At 35.4% G+C, this 20,161-nt stretch overlaps 1 protein-coding gene across 1 annotated transcript; it reads right to left on the bottom strand.

Moving 5' to 3' along the window:
• Positions 1-933: 933 nt before the first annotated feature.
• On the bottom strand, positions 934-5,320 carry LOC137745150 (MLO-like protein 6). Its single transcript, XM_068485049.2, has 14 exons — positions 5,080-5,320; positions 4,662-4,976; positions 3,939-4,055; positions 3,789-3,849; positions 3,546-3,634; positions 3,240-3,314; positions 3,064-3,158; positions 2,648-2,697; positions 2,484-2,524; positions 2,204-2,377; positions 1,949-1,984; positions 1,801-1,868; positions 1,631-1,691; positions 934-1,540 (listed from the first exon to the last, which is right to left on the bottom strand). The coding sequence occupies exons 1-14, from the start codon at positions 5,200-5,202 to the stop codon at positions 1,109-1,111; spliced, it is 1,737 nt and encodes a 578-aa protein (XP_068341150.2). The 5' UTR covers positions 5,203-5,320; the 3' UTR covers positions 934-1,108.
• Between the last annotated feature and the right edge of the window lie 14,841 nt (positions 5,321-20,161).

Raw genomic sequence — 20,161 nt, 5'->3', positions numbered from 1 at the left:
ACTGTCTCAACTCCTTTCTGATTTCTCAAATGTGAATTCCGCTAAGTAAAATCTGAAATTTTTCGATGGTGTGGTGGTGTTGAGGATTTTCTTCCTCTTAGTTGTTGAATGGATGCATTTTGCTGTTTAGACAATACATTCTATCCTGTGGTGATCTGGTGATTTCTGATGCTGGGAAAGTGTTGTGCAAGTGCATAGAATTGGTGATGCATTCTGCTCTTTAGGAGTTGCGATATATGCAAGTGCAACAGGCACCCACTTGTTTTGCTAAACGATGGAGAGTAATTGAAACATTCAGTTCAGGATTCATGAATCCATTAATAACAGTTTTTGCTAAAAGTTTTATCTCTGTAAAATTTCTCTCTGTGTAAGCTTTTGGTTTCTATTCAAGTTGTAGTTCTTAAAGTGAGCTTTTCTTCATGTTTGTTTTCTGCCTTCTGTCAATATAGTGTGCAGGTGTTCTACTCGGAGAATCCTGAACTGGAGAAACATGACCGAATTTCTCTCGTGTCAGAAAATAGTCTGTTCTTCTGCTCACAAGATTTTTGGTTGTGGGTGAATTTTCTCATGACCATTGTTGATCTTCTTATCTTCAAGTAAACCAGTTAATAGCAACATTTGACTTCGCCTGTTAATACATGCAAAGATATGACGGAAGAGTGATCCATCTATTGGCGTTGCAGGTATTAGGGAGCGCGGTTGTGACATTGGTTTGCAAGGTAAGGTCAGCAGTTTTCTTCTTTCAAATGATTTAATGATTAGTCCATTTCAGTTGTTGAACGAAACATAGATTAACAAGGTTGAAATATCTGATTACCATGCTCGCCATTTGGAGGCATGCATTCATACGTGTTCCTCACAGCATGTATATTAGCACATCAATGTGTTGCCCGGAAAGTAATTACATATGTAGATATCTATACTGCCTCAACGTGATCAAGGTGAAGGTTTATTTGCATGAATATCAAAATTTATGTTACAGGTGTACAACTAATGATATCTAGCACCGAGTGTCTTCATGTACAGTAATTCGTTGGGAAGCTTATGAGATCAGGCTTTAGGTTTGATTGTAATGTTGCAAGTTGTATACCATTTACTTCCTAATTTCTCAACTCCTTTCTGATTTCTCAAATGTGAGTGCTGCCGAGTGAATTTGAATCTCATGTTGAATTATCGAACCATAAGCGCCTAAAGCATTGCTCTCTGAGTTAGGTCCATGAGCACTAATCTCTTTCTTCTGACCCCCCATGTTCGTACCTTGCTGAGACCAAGTCAAATTGTCTTGGTGATGAAACGGTGAGTCTGAACCTTCGTTATCAAAATAAGACATTCTTGGTGATGTCCGAATGCTGTCAATGTCCTGTTCATATTTATAGTTGCGTAGTAGATGAACAGGGGACATGGAGTGCAAAGGAGTGCCTGGTGCACTGGCTGGACTTGCATTCTTGTGTTTTACGTGCTTCTTCGCTGCGATGTGCCATTTTTTGAGTGCAGTCACCACTCTGTCGTTGAAGATTACAGGCTTCATAGTTGAACCCATCTGTTTGTACACAGAAATGTACAGTTAATTAAAACTTAATATTTCTTAGTTTTTTTAGCATCTAATTTTGCATCATGGCCACTTTATTACCTGTGTTACCAATGCATAAAGAGGAAGAGTTACATAGCTGCACAGAATTTGTATGATCACCCTGCAGTAAATAACCAATGAAGGGATTTGTTAAGTTAAATTCTCACACTAAATAAGTTTATCTGCAAGATTTGAGTGAAAAAAAAAATGTAAAAATAATTTGAGCTTACCCCATTGATATTCTTAAAACGACATCTTCCAACTTCTCATGGAAGCAAGACTTCAAGCCAAATTCATACTGTAAAAAGGTAAAAATGTAAACCACCTTTTCCTGACTGTGGCTCGTGAAAGTAAATATGGGTTTACAGTTTTACTTACCCAAGTCCATGCAAAGAAAGCAAGTGCAAAAGCATTCTACGTACGAGGACAAAATGCGTTAAAACATACAAGTATTAGCAAAATTGACAAGACAAAGAACGTAACAAATGCATGTACAGTAGTGATTTTCGCACTCTCATTTTGCCTCTACAAGCCAAATTGTATATTTTATAATTTACCTCACGGAAGAAGCAGAGGCTTAAAACGAAAGTGTATAAATCACTAAATCCAATTGGAAAGAAAGTGAATTATTACCTGAAAGAGAATAAAGTGGATGATATAAAGCAGGAGTCGGGGGTTATTGAACCAGAAGAGATGGTCACCAGGCTCAACCAGTGGGGTTCCCCTAACCACTTCACCTCTTTCTGATAATTGGAGCCCCATCTTTGTTATTATAACTTGCAGCTTTGTCCCTACCATTAAGATCATCTGCACAATCAAAGCGATTAGGACAAAATCAGGTATAAATAATATCCAAGTTGTTGGGACGTTGGAATTTGAGGAAAAGGATTGAATGGTGGGGATTGGCGCTTACAACTAGGGGAACAAATGGGAGCCACAGATAAGAACGTGAGCCTGCAAACAACAAAAACACATCATTAAGGAAATCATTAGGGACGTCATCTCGGTGTATAACTAAAAGTGAAACCATGATTAACAAAAAAAAAAAAACAGGTTAGTAAGTAAAGGGAAGCTTACCGTGGGTGTTTGACATGAGGAATAATACAGCAAATAACCAAATAGTTGGGCTGCAAGTGTGGAAAGTTGTTAATCTCAGACGATATTTTTGAAAGATGAAGTATTTAGTCATGCATATTATACTATAATGGTAGCATAAAGCATGCTAATTATGTTTCGCAGTGCCTTTTAAAGAGTTAAAAATGCTTTTAAACCGCTATAAGCTCTTCGGTCCTTATAAAAACAAAACACTGCATAACGTTTTGTTGAATGTTTTGATTTTATCTTAATAAAGTATGTTGTGCTTCTTTGCAAAATGTTTAACGATTTGAGCAGAAGTGTTTCCTACGGAATTCCCCCAAGCCCTAACTTCCTAATAGTCAGGTGATTAATGGATTGGCTTGAAAGGCTAATTATGCTTAGCACTAGTGACCCACCTGATCCCTACGACAACCTTGAAATCCTCTTCAAGTGCCCTGTTAATGTACTTCTGGAAGTCAAACTTAGTTTGACTTTGAGGAGCCAAATGTGCCTACAAACCATGAACCAAAAGCTTACTCTAATTTCATGCAGAAAGAAATAATGAAAATTGTAAATTTAGTAAGAGACTTACAGCAATAAACCCATGTCGCAGAGTCAAGTAATCAACTTTGGGCACAGATCTTACAAACTGTCTGAAGAAGCAAACCTGCAATTTAAAGTTAGTATTGGATATCAAATTAAGAGATTTTCATTCAGAAATACACACAAACAAAAACGTTAAAAAGGAGAATCTGAGAGACGTTAAACTGACAAAAACTGTCTAGGAATTGCGTTTAGTGCCCCCTTTTGTTGATGTCATAGTATTCCTCGAATTTTAGTTTTGACACATATTTATCAAACAAATTTACAAGTAGATTATGGAATTTTCAACTCTTACAATCCATAAACTAATGGGAGAACGGCTCCAAAAGCTCAAGTGTCTTCTCCCAAAGGATGTGTCTCTGGCAAATCTGAATCTTTCCGGGTCTACAGCATAAATAAACTAATTATAATAAAAAAAATTAATAATTTATACAAGTAACTAATCAAGTAGTAAAATTTGGTCAGAAATAATTGGATTACTGGTTGCTGGTCAAAGTTCAAAAAATAAAATTACGTGTGAAAGCGGGAGGTAGCATACCATGTGAGAATTGGTAAGCAGCTGTTTTTGTTTCCAGTTCCCATGCTTTCCATTTTCTCATCTGTGTCCCATCCCATCCCAAACATTTGAAATTATTCATTTCGAGAGAGAGAATTAAAAAAAGGGGGGGGGAGAGAGAGAGAGAGATACCTTTGCTCTGCCCAAAACTAGGGTTGTTATGCAGTAAAGCACGTGGAAGACGGCTAGCACAAAGATGAGTATGTGAAGCTGGTGGATCCCATAATATGATACAAATGGAACTTTGTTCTGCAGAAAAAAAAAATTACAACATATACTTTGTTGATATAAAAGAAAAACAAAAAATTACCATAGACTAACTTCATGGTTAATTTGCATGAAATAAAGATATGCATGAATACTTGGTCCTATATTGACATTTTCATTCCAACTCTAGTTTACTCATTCTACACCCCCTATAAATTATTTGTTCAAATCAGGCATTCCGATCAGGAATATTATTCTAAATCGACAGTTTGACAGAATAACATAAAAAACTTTATTTTGATCCAAAATGTGAAAAACTCTTTAGCAACACAATCTAACAAGAGATGCCAGTTCAGTTGAAAATAATGGGTTTAGGGTAAATTTAGAATTCTTTTCAATCTCAAAATTCTCAAATACAATTTCAATACTTTATTCTTCTGATGTATCGTAGGAGCAATATAAGGAAATTAATCTAAACAATCATTTATCAATAAGACAAGGAAACCTAGACCAAATCAAATCATATAAAAAACCTAATTAGATCATATAAAATCACTAATTAAATCAAATCCTAAAATATCTTCTTTTTATTATATCCGCTTGTTTTATTTTATAAAACCAAAAGCATGGACAATTAATTTAATGTACCTTGGCAGCACATTTGTCATATCCAGCAGCTGCTAAAACACGTCGGCCACCCCCACTGGAATCCGAGGCTGAGAGAAGCCTTCTGCGGGCGTTGTCATCTGAAGCACTACTCTTATCTTCGTTCTTGTCTGATTTGACCTCTTGCTTCTTACTGCATGGATGCCAAGTTGATCCAACAGCCTTGGATATACAAATATTTGAAATGGGGCCTTGTCCTACTGTTAGAAGCAAGGATAGGAACCCTAATAGCATAAGCTCCGACTTGATCTTCTCAAGTGCTTCATAGAGAGCTCTTTTGTTTCTCCTTTTCAACCACTGCAGAGAGTGCAATTAAGATTTAATAAGAAAATCTCATTTCCCATTCATGATTAACCCAAAAGAGCTCCAAATGATCAAATTATGTAGCCTAATTACTCACCTTTCCAATTAAATGAATGAAATATTCGATGAGGATCGAAATCACAACCAAAACGAAACAAACAACGGCAACTGCCCAAGTTGGTGTTTGCTCCAAAGATCTTCCTTTTTTTCCTCCTGCCATCCTTTAATTGAAACCCTAATTTCCTCACTACCAAATAATGCTATTGCACTAAGAAATTAATAATGGTATTTATGAACTTTTAATTAGCTAGCTAGCTAGTAAGCAAATAGATAAGTATATATAGACTCTTATAGATAAGTATATATAGACATCACGAAGAGAGAGCCAAAAGGAGAAGACGTGGTGTTTCAAATTTAAAACAGGGTTGGCGTGGGATATAAGATGTGGATGACTATAGACTTTGACTGCGTATTAACAAAAATGGATAAAGAATAGTGTAAAGAGAAGACCATTGATTGGAACTTGATTAGTGGAGATGGGTTTTAATCACTTATATATTGATATCTTCCTAAGCATATTGTATTTGACTCCAAGAAAATATTCTTTGACCACGCACACAGTAAGGCTGTTTAACGTTGCTAGTAGAGAAATTTTGTGTGGACCGAGTACATTTGCAACGTAGTGTGATTTTTTACGTGTTTTCATATTATTGCACGACATAGTTTGATATGTTACACTTTTAAAATATATTAATAAAGAAAAAAAATAGAAGTACTATAATTTGAGTATATTGTTACACCTTATAGCTAGCGTTGTTATGAACATATTGAAAAATTACTCACTCAAAACACATAGTCGTAACTTGATAATTGAGATAAAATAAAGCAGAAAAGAAAAAGAAAAATAGTAGATTACTTGTATTAAGGTGCTGCGTTGTTGCACATTACACAAGTTTTTTCTTCATGTGAATATAAATACATCATAATCGTATTCTGATGCGCCCTTAATTAAAATATGTTTGCAGAACCATTTGTAACTTTTTATATATGCCGGTTTCCAACCATGGCCTTTGATCTTCTTGCAAACTCCAAAGCGAATGGGGGCCAGTTCTGGATGAAAACCAAACATCGTAATATTTTCCATGTAATAAATTCATTATATATGCCAGTTTCCAACAGTGGCCTTTGATCTGCTTGCAAACTCCATGGCTAATGGGGGCCAGTTCTAGATGAAAACCAAATATCGTAATATTTTCCATGTAATAAATTTATATTTTTCAACTCCTATCTATGTCCATGTGATAATTAAAAGACACAGAATGCTGACTAGATAATATTGTATTCCAGGATGGAATTTAACGTATAGCGTAGGCAAGTTGTGTAGCAATACAGTCTCCATTATTTCTTAATTTAGAAAGACTCCAGTGAGACATTATTCAGATTAAGATGCCTCTTCTTTACAGAATATATTTCATGATGTCCTATATATGTATGTGCTTATGAGCAAAACTATTGGTCTTTTTTCCCACAACAAACTAACATGGTGTTCTAGGATTCAAAGTTATATCAGTTAGTCGGACAAACTAGTTCTTGACTAAGTTGTTTTATTTATTTATCTTTTTAATGCTTAAACTCGTCACGTATCGAATATTATGTCTAGTACTTCATCTTGGAATGAAAGTTGGCTTATTAGATTGGATTCAGAATTTAGGGTTTAAAGTAATAAAATGCAATTAATGCAAGTCTACAGTGGTGTAGTTCGGATTTTGTTAGGGATAATCGTCTACACATGAGCGATTCTTGACCATTAGGTTCACATGATGAGAACATTGCTCAATTGTGCGGAGGTTACTAATATTGGCTATCCCAGAAAGAAAAAATTATGAGTTTAAATATGATTACCCTACTTTAATTAATATCGAGGTATTTTGTGATAAAACTCCACGCCTGACGGATTGGACATGTGGTAATTACCAAGTTGGGGACACTATCTCTAGTGTTAGAGTGAGTTACTCGGCCCATCGACCTAAAAAATTCAACAACTAACCCAAGCATTTGTTAGAGATATTATAATAACTTCACTAGGATTTGTTGGTTAATGATTGTGTGTGTGTGTATATATATATATCCTCAATGTAATAACTTCACTACTAAGAAAACATTAATACAAAGAATATTCAACTCTCTCTCTCTCTCTCTCTCTCTCTCTCTACTTTCTCTCTCTAGTTCTTGATTCTTCATCACCATTGATACAAGTTGTTCATATAGCTTAACATGGTATCAATCGCCATTGTTGCTAACGCATTCTTCTTCGATCCTCTTTTTGCTTTCGCTTTCTTTTGATCTATACTCAGAGGTCTTCGATTTAGGCAAAGCTTGGACGAAGTCATTTTTTTCTGCGAATTCTATGGTTCTTGCTGTGATCTTGAAGATTGATCTAGCTCTTCGACTGCTTCTTATATGCAATTCTTGCTCGCAAGGTGTTTATGATAAGTTTTACTTTTTGCATCTTTTAAGAATTTGTTCTTTTCTTATTGCAAATTTGCAAAAATGGTAACTGCTACACAATTACAGCTTTTGCAATCACCAATTGTTGTTCTCATATTTAATATATCTACTTCTATTAATGTGAAATTGGATGATTCGAATTACTTGAATTGGCATTTGCAAATGCAATTATTGCTTAAGAGTAATGAATTCTAGGGTTTGTTGATGGCTCAACACCCTGTCCTCCTTGACTTGCATTTGTGACTGTGAATCAGGCATTAATTCTTCGAATTCTGCCTCTGTTATTGAAAGAGATGACTTTACAGTTTGGAAATTGCATGATTGTGCCTTAATGTAGTTGATCACTACAACTTTGTCTCTTGTTGCTATGTCTTGTGTCATTGGCAGTACTAGTTCTCAAGATTTGTAGACCAGACTTAAAGAACAGTTTTCTGTTGTATCTAGAACTAGTATATTTCAAATGAAGTCCAATTTGCAAACCATCATAAAATAGTTTGATTATATTACACAATATATGCAAAAGATTAAGGAAGCTTGAGATTATCTTTCTACTGCTGGTGTGTATTTTGCAGATGAATACATTGTTATTTTGGCTTTGAATGGCTTGCCACTTGAAAATAATACATTTATGTGTGTTATAAGGGATTGTGAGAATGTCATTTCTCTTAAAGAGTTTCGAACTCAGCTGCTTGCAGAGGAAGTTATAATTGAATCTATGTCTCATGCTCCTTTTGTAACTGCAATGGTTTCTTCTAAAGGGAATCCAATGTCTAAAGGTTCTAGTTCTCAGTCATTTCATTCCAATTATGGTTAATCTCAGTTTATTTCTGCTAGTTTTTAGCCATATAACAACAATAGAAACAAAGGGAAAGAAAGATTCAATTCTAGACATAGATTATATAATCCTAGACAGTCTTATCCAACTCAAACTCATGTGTTGCCTATACTGACTCCTGGAGTGCTTGGTCAATCTCTAAGTACTTACTTTGGTAGTCATTTTGCTATTCTTATACAAACTTGTCAACTGTGTGGTGCTGAGGGTCACACTGCACCATATTGTCTCAACAAATCCAATCTCATAACTGGCTGTCATATTTATGGCAAAACCAATCACACCATTTGGTTTTGTTTCTACAATGACAAAGGACCAAATTATATTGGACATGAATCTCAGTCTGCATTAGGGTATACTTATGGTGTTTCTTCATCAATATTTGGTTATTCTCCTTAGCTATTAGGAAATTCTCAACCTTTTATGCAAGCTATACGCATTTTCATGACTCAATCTTCTCAGCAGGTTAATTCTCAGACTTATCCACAGTTTGCATCACTGATTCTGGAGCTACCAGTCACATGACTGCTGATCTCGGTAATTTGTCATTAGCTTCTCCTTATCCAATCAATGAAACAGTTTAGCAAGCTAATGGCTAAAGTTTGAAAGTGTCTACAGTTGGCAGTTATGTTATTCAAACTCATGCTCATCCAATTAAATTGAACTCCAAACTCTATGTCTCAAACTAACTCAAAATTTGTTATTAATACATGAAGTGTGTCTTCATAACAATTGCTGGCTGATTTTTTATGCCTATTGTTTTTGGATTGTGCAGTAATGGACTTTACCCTATCCCTTCACTTGCCAACTATCATCTAGCTTCTTTATTCAAACATGCTTCTTCTGTTGCCTAACTTGGTTACCTTATAAACTTTAATGTTTAGCATCGTAGGCTAGGTCACCCTACCAACTCGTAGGCTAGTGTACCTAGTATGTGTCAAAGTTGTTTGGAAGGAAAATTCACCAAATTGCCATTTCTCTGCAAATATTAAAATCCTGCAGAGTGACGAGAGGGGGTGAATACATTAGTAAGCATCTCCAGAATATTTTTTTTCAAACTAAGAGTATTTCTCACCATAAGTTTTGTCCCTATACCCTTGAACAAAATGGTTTAGCAGAGAGGAAACATAGACATAGTGTCAAGGTTCTAAAAGACGCTAGGTGCTAGTCGGGCGGCATGCTGGAGCCTAGCACCTAGGCAGCTAGGTGGACTAGGCAAATTTAAGTAAATCTATTATATTTCGTGTATATAAGTGTGTTTATACTTAATATATATATATATATATATATATATATATATATATATATATAATGAAGTATTGGAACATAATGAAAACATGGGGAACAAGCATATCATGTGTGTTCATTTAAGTATACAACAATTCCCTAATAATTTATTGTAAAAAATAAAATGCAAAATGAAAGTTATCTATTTTCTGTCTAAGTGAGTTGCAACCTAAGTGGGTGCCTATGGGGTCTAAACAGGCACCTCAGCAGGTCTAGGCGCCCTTTCTTAATTTTCAAATGCCTAGGCATTAATCAGGACGGTGGCCAGCTTTTTAGCATCTAGGTGGGGATTTTTGGAACAATGCATATTGTTGGGACCACTGTGACTTTATTGCAGAATGCAAAACTACCATCTTAATTTTGGTCATTTGCATGTCAAACTGCAATACATCTTATCAATAGAATGCTTGTTTACAACATAAGTCACCTTTTGAGCTTTTGTATGGTTTTATTCCAGTCATCACTCATCTTAGAATATTTGCTTGCTCATGCCATCCATTACTCAGACCATATAATAGCTTTAAGCTCCAAGTCAAAACTACCAAATGTATATTTTCGGGATATGCATCAAAGTATAAGGGTTACATGTGCTATGATGTGTCTAAGAGTAAACTTTTTATCTCTAGACATGTAGTGTTTAATGAAACTGAATTTCCTTATACAACCTTGGGTTTAAAACCAAAACAACTTATTTCAACTGTTCTTCAGTCTTTTGCACCATAAGTTATACCAGTTCATAATTTACAAAATGTTATGGTTCTACCAAATCATACTTCATCTTCATCATCTCTACCTAGCCTAAACCACTCACATTATTCATTACCAAGTTTATCTTCATCTATGCATACCTATATATATGTCACTTCTTTAATGCAACAGACACCAGAAACATTATTTGCATCAGATACATTATCTACACCAGATACACCTTAGTCCATTATTGCAGCCGCAAGTTCTTCATCCTTCTTCCATATGGTACCTGAGGTTAGTTCAATTATTGAGTTTGCACCAGAATTTCTTCATGTTGTGCTCCGTATAGAACCTGTGAATTTGCATCCCATGCAAACCAGAAGCAAAAAGCGGTATAGTTAAGCCAAAAGCTTTTCTAGGAGCTCTTGGTGATTCTGGTATTTTTTATTTGTCTTCCATTAAGCCAATTTCTTATAAGTTAGCATTGAAATGTCCAGTTTGGGTTAAAACTATGCAAGGGGAAATTGATGCCTTGCATGCTCAAGTTACTTGGAACTTGGTTTCTCTGCCCTTTCAAAAGAATTAGTTGGATGTAAATGGGTGTTTAAAATTAAGAAAAATTCAGACGGGTCCATAGTTAGACATAAAGATAGGCATGTTGCAAATGGGTTTATTCAAGAACCTGGTTTAGACTATGAAGAAACCTTTAGTCTTGTTGTGAAGCCTACTACAATTAAGTTGGTTTTGGCACTTGCAGGTTAATTTGATTGGCCATTGAGACAACTAGATGTTAATAATGCTTTTTTTACATGGAATTTTGCAAGAAGAGGTTTACATGGCTCAACCTCTAAGATTTGAAGACAACACATCCTCATCTAGTTTGTAAATTGCAGAAGTCTCTCTATGGTTTAAAATAAGCTTCTCGAGCTTGGAATGAGATATTCATAGCCCTTCTCCATTCTCTTGGGTGTCAAAGTACATACTCAAATTCTACTTTGTTTGTTAAATAGCTTGGCAAATATATTGTGGTAATGCTTCGTTATCTGGATGACATTATTATCATTGGCAGTGCATAAGCTACAATTTAACAAGTGATTGATTCTTTGACTCATGAGTTTGATATTAAGGATTTGGGGACTTTGCATTATTTTTTGGGGATTCAAATCACTAAGTCATTAACTGGTTTGGTTCTGTCACAATCTAAGTAAGTTCATGATTTGCTACAGAAAATAGAAATGTTTGATTCTAAGGATGGGTAAACGGGTACAGGAACCAAGGGTCGGAGCGGGTAATGGCTGTTCGGGACAGGTACGGTCCGATTTCTACTTTTAAAATAGAGAAACGAGGCGGGTCGGGGCGGGCCTTTGTGATTTTCGGTTCAGGTCGGTTCTTGGAGTAGAGGAACCGCGGGTACCCGGACCAGCCCATTTGTAATTAAAAGGGACATACCAGATTGATGAATAAGCTACCATATCTAATATGAACCATTAGTTTTAGTTTTACCCTAAGTCCTCAATCTCTCTCTCATCTCAACTCTCACTCTCACTCAGACTCTCAGTCTCTCTCTCTCTCTCTCTCTCTCAAACTCTCAGTCTCAGTCCCTCCTCGACAGTTCCTTCAACTTCAATCGTCCTCCCCCTCACCAACCGTTGATTCTCCTCAGCGAACACAACGACACCACCCATCATCTTCCTCGACAACATCCCAGAGAACCTAGGGGCCAGGCCATCACCCTTGCCGTCGATTCTCTCCTCTTCGATAGCAACCCCATCACTGTCGTCAAGGACACTGGTACCAGCCATCATCCCTCTAAAGTTTAGATAATTTTGAATTAGGGTTTTGTTATTAATTTGAAATTTTGAATTTTGGGTGTAGTGATTTTAGGGGTTTTAAATTGGAATTTGGGATTTTAGGGTTTTCGAACTAGGTTACTAGAGTTAATTTTGCAGTAGATTGATGATTGAATTGATAATTTTGCAGTAATTTGGCAAGCTTTGATGCCTTCTAGCTTCTAATTTCTCAAGGAAATTAGATACTAGATTAGTAGATAGTGTGAGTCTATACATTTCTTCTTCCTTTTGAGTTGAGTTGGATGCAAAAAGTGGTCAAAATCTTGGTCTGCATCAGCATCACAATCATTTTTCATGGAGCTTTCGAGCCCCACTTTGAGTTTTACAATATGTAGTCTCAAACCATTTAGTTGGTTTGTTAGAGCACGGAGTCGTGTTCTGCATATGCATTAGTATTTGGCTTTACCCTCGGCCCCTCATCTGTATATCAAATTCCGCTTTGATTGTTGTCGCACTAAGGAGAAAAGAAAAAAAAGGGAAAGAAAGAAGAGGGACAGAAGGAAAGTGCGCGAAGGAGATATTGGGCTTGAAATTTGGCTTTCAACGTATTTGAGTCTGGAATTAGGTTAATTTCTTGTAGGCTATACATCGAGCCACTTTAATTCTTGTGTTCTTACTTTTGTATAACAACATACTCTTAATACCAATGTTAAAGTTTTGATTTCAATGTTGATGAAGTTTTTTAACATTACTTGATCTGGAACTTTTGAGGAGGAAGAAAAAGAAATAAGGGGCAGCATTGAGACAATTTTTCTATAATTTTGCCGGATGTCCTCTGTTGGCTAATTATTGCAGCATCAGGGAAAATTTCATTCACTTGATCCCATACACATAAGGAGAATGAGAATGTGGACAATAGTTATTCCTATATCTGATAAATCATTCATTTTTCGGATATTTTGTATGTTGATTTGATTTTTAGATGTTGGACGATGTAATATTGTTATTTTGGATGTATTGTTAATCTATGAACTTGGATGTTGGACTTTGTATTTAGATTGGATGTGAATAATAGTGAATTTGTGCAAAATCTGCATAAATGTAGTATGTGACTCTTTGTAGTTGCAATCTGTGCAAATCTGTGCAGTTTGCAATTTGTGCAATGCAGTTTGCAATCTGTGCAAATTTTTTTATTATTTTTTTCAAACAAAAAAAAAAAAAAAAAAAAGGACCTGTGGACCCAGCCCGAACCGGCCTGTTTCAACTGGGTCGGGTAATGTTTGTTTCCTATATTAGAAAATATAATCCCCGGCCAGGCCTGGCCTGTTTCCTTTAAACCTAGGTCTGGTTTGGTCCCTTCAAAATTGGGCCCGGCTCGGCCCGTGCCCAGCCCTATTTAATTCTAAGCATTTTGATACTCACTGTCTTCCCTACAATAGACTTGCCAAGGATGATGGTGTTCTATACAATAATCTCACTGCATAGAGAAGCATTATAGTTGCTTTACACTATTTGACTTTTACAAGGCCTGATATTGCCTTATCTATGCATCAAGTCCTGTCAATTTATGCAGAATCCAATGATTGCTCATTTCATAGTAGTTAAAAAGATTCATAGGTATTTGAAAAGTACTCAGCATTGTGGAATTACATATTCCAAAAGGGATTTGTCTCTCAAAGCATTTAGTCATGCTAATTGAGCAGGAAATCCCAATTACAGATAATCTACAACATGTTTGGTTGTTTTCTTGGGATCCAATCCAATTTCTTGTCTCGATCATTCACAGAAGCTGAGTACGGAGCTATGTCTACCACTACTGTTGAACTTGATTAGATTCAACAGTTATTGACTTTTTCCTTTTTCTGCATGTTTCCATCTCCATGCCTCTAGGTGCTTTCTTTTTTTTTTTTTTTTTTTTTTTTTTGTAACAATTTTTCTGCCATAACTTTTTCTTTCAATCCTATTCACCACCAAAAGACCAAACACATCAAGATTGATGTGCATTTAGTCCGAGAAAAGGTTGCCAAGAATAAGCTCACAGTGCAATTTGTTTCACTAAGAAAACATTTTGCACAGACGTCTTAACTAAGGGCTTGAGTTCTACTTTTTTTTCGAATACATTGTTTCAACCTTACGTTAGGTTCTACCAATCATAAGATTGAGGGGGGGGGGGTGTTAGAGATATTATAAGCTTAGGATTATGTAAGCTTAGATTACGACACTTGGTCAAATGATTAAAGAGTTAGTTAGGATTTGGTAGTTAATGATTGTATACATATATCCTCAATGTAATAACTCTACTACTAAGAAAACATTAATATAAAGAATATTTAGGTATCTCTTTACTTTCTCTCTCTAGTTCTTGATTCTTCATCACCATTGATACAATATGTTCATATCTTAACACCATTGCTCGTTGTTCCTATGATCATAAACACTATTGTCGCCAGAACTGAGAGTCAACAAAAGGACCTCCAAGGCATGTGGTAAAGTCTTTCGATCCAAGTTCGAGACAATCAAACTTGTCTACGTGGAATCATCTGCAAAGAATAAACAGAAAGGTTATTGGAGTCATACCGGTGTGGTGGCTGCCATTGGTGCTCTGGTGAAAAACCAAGAGTACTTCCAATAATTAAGGGGGAACAAATCTCCTATTTCCCAGAAGGCTCTTCCATGGTAAAAGCTCAGTTGCACTATAGGGTTATTGAAGGAAGTTGAGGTTACACCATAAAATAAATTAGCAATATAGGGAGTAGCTCAACATACTTATAAGCCCATGCAAGGTCCATTCTCCCATCAATGTTGGATTCATTCTCAACATGCCCTCTCACTTGTGGCGAATTTTCAAGCCTCCATTTGGACAACACAATAAGGTGACGTGGAGCACGTATGCCCATTTGGATTCACATGTAGGGATTCACATGTACGACAACCTGCTCTCATACCATAAAAGAAGTTGAGGTTCCATCATAAAATCAGTTGACAATATGGGGAGTTGCCCAACTTACTTGTAAGCCCATGCAAGGTCCCTCATCCCATCAATGTGAGATTCATTCTCAACAATTATGACACGTGTCTCTGACAACCATCAATGACTTCAGGAATCCTGGGATCTAATAACTATTCCCAAATCTTCTAACCAACCTTCATAAATGCCTGAGTCATGATGATAGCCTTCCGAGCTGACCTGATCTCTACACTTCGTATCTTCAGTCGTCGGTGTAGTACTCTCCGAGAAGCATCAAGTTGGTCATCTAACCAAGGTACCGAGCTGAGAACCTTCAAAGTTCTTCCTTTTAATGACCTTGTGTTGGTGTTCTGAGCCATCTCAACCGGGTCAGTCACTTTATAGGTGCCGACCTCTTTATTGCTCCAGGAGGCCATTCTTGTTGGAATATGCTGGTCTCATTTGCCAATGTGTCCTCGCTGACCCCACTGCCTCTTCTCAGCTGGACTATTTTGTCAAACATGGGTGGAGCCACTAAGAGACCATAATGGTCCCTGGCCTATCCTACCTTTTTTTTTCTTCTTGCTATTTTAATAAATGCTTATGTTGCATATTAGTTTAATACTCTTAAATTAAAGTGTGTTCTTAATGCAAACTCTTTTCCGTTCCAGGATAGACCTTATTTTCTCTTCTCCTCTCTTATTGTGGTGCAGACTTCGCTTCCCTTCTTATTCTATCAAATTTTCATTAGCTTTAATTATATTTTAAAATTTTCTTGCTTACTCTTTACCTCATGTTTGGATTTCTGGATTTGTACAATGTTTTTAGTTCACTTGATTGAAATTAAGGTCTTTAATTTTTTTTATCCAATTTACAATCCAATCTTTCACGTTTTTTGTTTAAATTACTTATGTATGTAAGAAGTAGCTCCGCCACTCGTATCAGCTTGCTTCCACGTGGCTTCTTTCTATTGGGTAGATCCGATCGGAAAGATATATGCATCAACAAACACAATGTAAGTAAAGGGCCAAATTTGGAAAATGAGAAAATTGGAGATAATGAAGTAAATTATTAGCTACAAAACGTTTCCTTGGGGAAGCAAGCCGTCAAGAGTGGGAACAAGACCTCCAAAAAGTGGCGTTATGGCTGACTTTGCGACCCTTCTAAATTAATTTATAATTGTGATCGTGAAGTTGACGAGCTGCTGTCTCATGCCCTTAGCCCATCACCAAGTCTACTAAACCCTAAATTTTAAATTTTTAAGAAAGGCCACAATTTCAATGAGTATTAATATCTTATGATAATAGAGAGGTTTGAAACTATTCTCCTTTTATTACTAATTTAATTTGGTCACCTTATGATATATAATCTACCATTTTTTATTATTAATAATCATAGTTTTCTACACAACTTTCAACACAGCCTCGGGCAGCATCTGAATATTTTCTAATCATCGTGTACCATCAAGTACCCTCTTTGTTTTAAAACCCATCAGTGTACTATATAATATTTAGTGAAAATTTTCGCAGAATACTCTTTCTAGATCAATAAAATAAAATAAAACACAAAAATTTTAAATAAGAAAAACAAAATACCCAGATTCCCAGGAGACCCGCACCGGAGAAGGACACAACGGACGCTGACAACCTCATAAACTCTTAATTCGGAGATCGACGAAGGCAGACTTGAGGGTGCCACCGACCATCATCGGGTTCCATGCCCAAATAAGAGTGGGGAAGAGAGAGAATAGGAGAAAGAAAAAGAGGAAAATAGAGAAGAGACGGCATGTCGCCGACGGAGGTGGGTAGTTGCTGGTGTGGTGGGTGCTTGGCGTGGAAGGGGTGCAATGAGTTTTCTGATTGCTTATGTTAGGGTTAAATTAGGAATTCTATTGCCCAAAGTTAACAAACGTGGCACATTTTTAAAAATGAGATAGACAGCTGTCTACACCCTATTCGTTGGGAACACCAAGTCAACTAATGTTCCAGGTACTTGGAAAAATTTCTCCATTTAGACAAACCCTTTTCAGAGTGTCTAAATACAAACTCTTGTCTGCATGTACCATCAAGTACCATCAAATATATAAACCATTTTCGTTAGAAAGTAGACTACGTAGATTATTTCTGCGTGTCTAAATAGTTTGATTGTTAACTAATTATCATGCAAACACTAATTAACGTGAGAGATTTTGCGCATGAAATTTGTATTTGCACTCACGGTTTCTTAATAACTCTTCATTTATACATTTCCAACATGCTTATTCCGTGATCTGACCTATAAATATTTCCTTTGTCATTACCCTTCATTTAACCATAGTAATAGTACTAGTCGATTTCAAAGGCGTATTCGTTTGTCTAACTGACCATCTAATGGTAATGCTTGACCACTACTCTCACATTTGACCATATCACTTTCTTTTCCTTTTCTCCCTACTTTTTTCTTTGTTATTTTACCAATTTTACCCCTTTTAAATTTTTTTTATTTTATTTTTTATTTTTGTTGAAATTTAAGTTTATTTTCGTTAATTTAAATATAGAATTCAATTGTCGCAAGACGAAATTGATAATATAGAATGTGCCTCAGCTTTCTCTGTTAGATTTACAAGGAAAGGGCCAAAACATTGAAATCGGCGAGGCTGATTATGATTAAGCCTAATGATCTAAAAAAAGCATGAGAACAAGGATTCTAATTGGTTCATCTCTTTTTATACTGTACTTGATGAAATTAACTATTGCAAAATTTGTTACTTTCAAGCTAGAGAATGAATTTGGCTTCGATGGTGATAATGAACAATATCGTAAGCAAATAAAAGTTTCCTCTCATCCGGCTCAAGTAGTTACACCAAATAAAGATAAAGAGAGGGGTTCTCACTTTAAAATTCTATAAAACAACAACTACTCCTTACTTAAGTTCCCAAAGAAGATCAAGCAACATTTCATTGATTCATTCCTCGTTTTATTAGATTTTTTGAATTCTTTATTCAATTTTGACAGAAAATAAATGAAATGTGAAGTTCTTGAGTAGTCTACTTCCCTTCGAATGATGAATCCCCCTACATTAAAGTAATTATATATATATATATATATATATATATATATATATATTTATAACCATGAGTATATTATTTTATTTTATTTTTTAGTTAAAACACATTAGAAAAATGATATGTATGAATGCACAAAGTTTCTCTTTTCAGACCCTTTAACCTGAACCCAAACACCATATTTCCCTTTTGTTAGTGCTCTTGCCTAATTCCCTTTCACCAGTCCCGTATTACCCTTAAATTATTGTGCACTTTGGGGCTAGCCTAAGACCTGTTATCTGTCAAGAATTAGGCTCAACTACACAAAAACCTTCCTCATTGCCCATTTCCCTATCTCCTTCACAAGAATCTCAACTCAAGGTAACCAGTTCATTGTTTAACAAATGAATGAAAAACATGTATATCAATCCATCCAAGTAATCATATAGGCAATGAGTTTATGAACCCAACCAAATAGATAAATATCAATCAATATGTATTAATTAGATAATAAATGAATAAATAATTATAAGGTTTCCCAAGCACCCCCTACTTGGTTCCAAAGCTACAATGTAAGTCCACGTAACAACCAAACTAATCAAGTATCTTGGTCCAGCTCGTGAGTTCCTATTCAAAGTATAAACTATCACTATTTAAGCACTCACTTTAAAATATAACTCGTATTATAGATAGACTTTGTAGAATACATACTTTAATAAGTATATATAATAATAACCCAAACAAAACATACTTCAGATTTCTAGTAAAATAGTTTTAAAACTAAAAATTTTTGTATGGTGTAAATTTGTTATGCAAAATTAATATTGGATATCTGTACGAACCCACCAATAATATCCAAATATATTATTACAATCAGAACTCGTTTTCAACACCAAAGTTTGTTTATTGACTTAGATGACTAGTTCAAAAGTTTCATGTTTCAAAATTTCACCTTGAAATCCCTTCCTTCCTACCAATCCATAACTAAAACCTCAACATAAAAGACTGGTTTTTTTTTTTTTTTTTTTTTTTTTTTTTTTTTTTTTTATGAAAGCTCTCTATTTTAAACAGTAACAGAACATAAGTATATTTTGAAATAAAAAAGAAAATTGAACATTTTATAATATAAAAATATGGGGTTTTTGGGTAAAAGAGATTGACTATTGATTAACCAACCTCTTCAAAGCCCACTAAAATAGAAAGATGAATAAAATAAAAGGAATGAGAAGTCTAACAAAAAGAAAATTACTTCAACTCTTAGCACCCTTTCTCCTTCTCTAGCTTTCTGAAACTATAAAGCTTTTTGTCTGGTATTTCTATTACTGTTGATTCTCAAGAGAACTACTGACTCCCTATTTATACAGGTTTTTGTTTCTTTTTAACTGGCTAAAAAAAAACTCTTATCCTAACAATCATGATGCCTAACTCTAGACTCTTCACCACCTGCTTCTTAGACCTTCACCTCCTACTTCCATAGACTCCACAAGTTCTCCTGGAACTAAAACTAAGGTGACACAAGACACCAAGCCACATAAATTGAACACCTCCTGCTTTCTAGTAGTAAGAGGAGGATTCACTTGACTACCACATGTTAACGAGATTGAGACGAAAATCTTAGCAAATGATAATAACACACCTTCTGATTTTAAATTCTTACGTGGTGGTAAGAGAGAAAGAGGCATGGAAATCACAAGGTCAAGTGTACAGTCGTAAGGAAATAAAAACAAGCTTACCTCATGAATTACTTGTTGGCTACTCCAATTTGACTCTAGATAAGTATGGAATTGAAGATCCAAAGACAAAACTTATTTCTTGCTTCTGAAATTCGAAGAGAGAAAAAGCTAGGGCTTTTTTTCCCTTTTCAAACTACGGTAGATTTGAGAAAAAGGAGATTGTGGACTCCTTATTGGAGTTATCGTCCAGAAGAAAGAAACAAATAAAAAAACTAAATTAATAACAAAATATTGTATTTGTCATTTTTGTCAAAAGTATATGGTATTATTATATATAATGAATCTCAAACATATGGACCAATTTACATATTAATCTAACTATATAAATTAGAAAGTTATATCATACACTTGCAGTACTAACTAATTAAAA

The sequence above is a fragment of the Pyrus communis genome, chromosome 12 (genome assembly GCF_041283825.1).
Source record: "Pyrus communis isolate YQ-2024b chromosome 12, ASM4128382v1, whole genome shotgun sequence".
NCBI classification, from domain to species: Eukaryota; Viridiplantae; Streptophyta; class Magnoliopsida; order Rosales; family Rosaceae; genus Pyrus; species Pyrus communis.
The sequence above is the reverse complement of the archived record's forward strand: the minus strand, read 5'-3'. Positions and strand labels throughout refer to the sequence as shown.

Excerpts from the sequence above, each read along its gene's own strand:
- LOC137745150 (XM_068485049.2), bottom strand. The coding sequence starts at position 5,202 with ATGGCAGGAGGAAAAAAAGGAAGATCTTTGGAGCAAACACCAACTTGG. Across the intron at positions 3,159-3,239 it reads TGCGACATGGGTTTATTGCT|GCACATTTGGCTCCTCAAAG; the intron begins GTAAGTCTCTTA and ends CATGGTTTGTAG. Across the intron at positions 1,692-1,800 it reads GTTTTAAGAATATCAATGGG|GGTGATCATACAAATTCTGT; the intron begins GTAAGCTCAAAT and ends TATTTACTGCAG.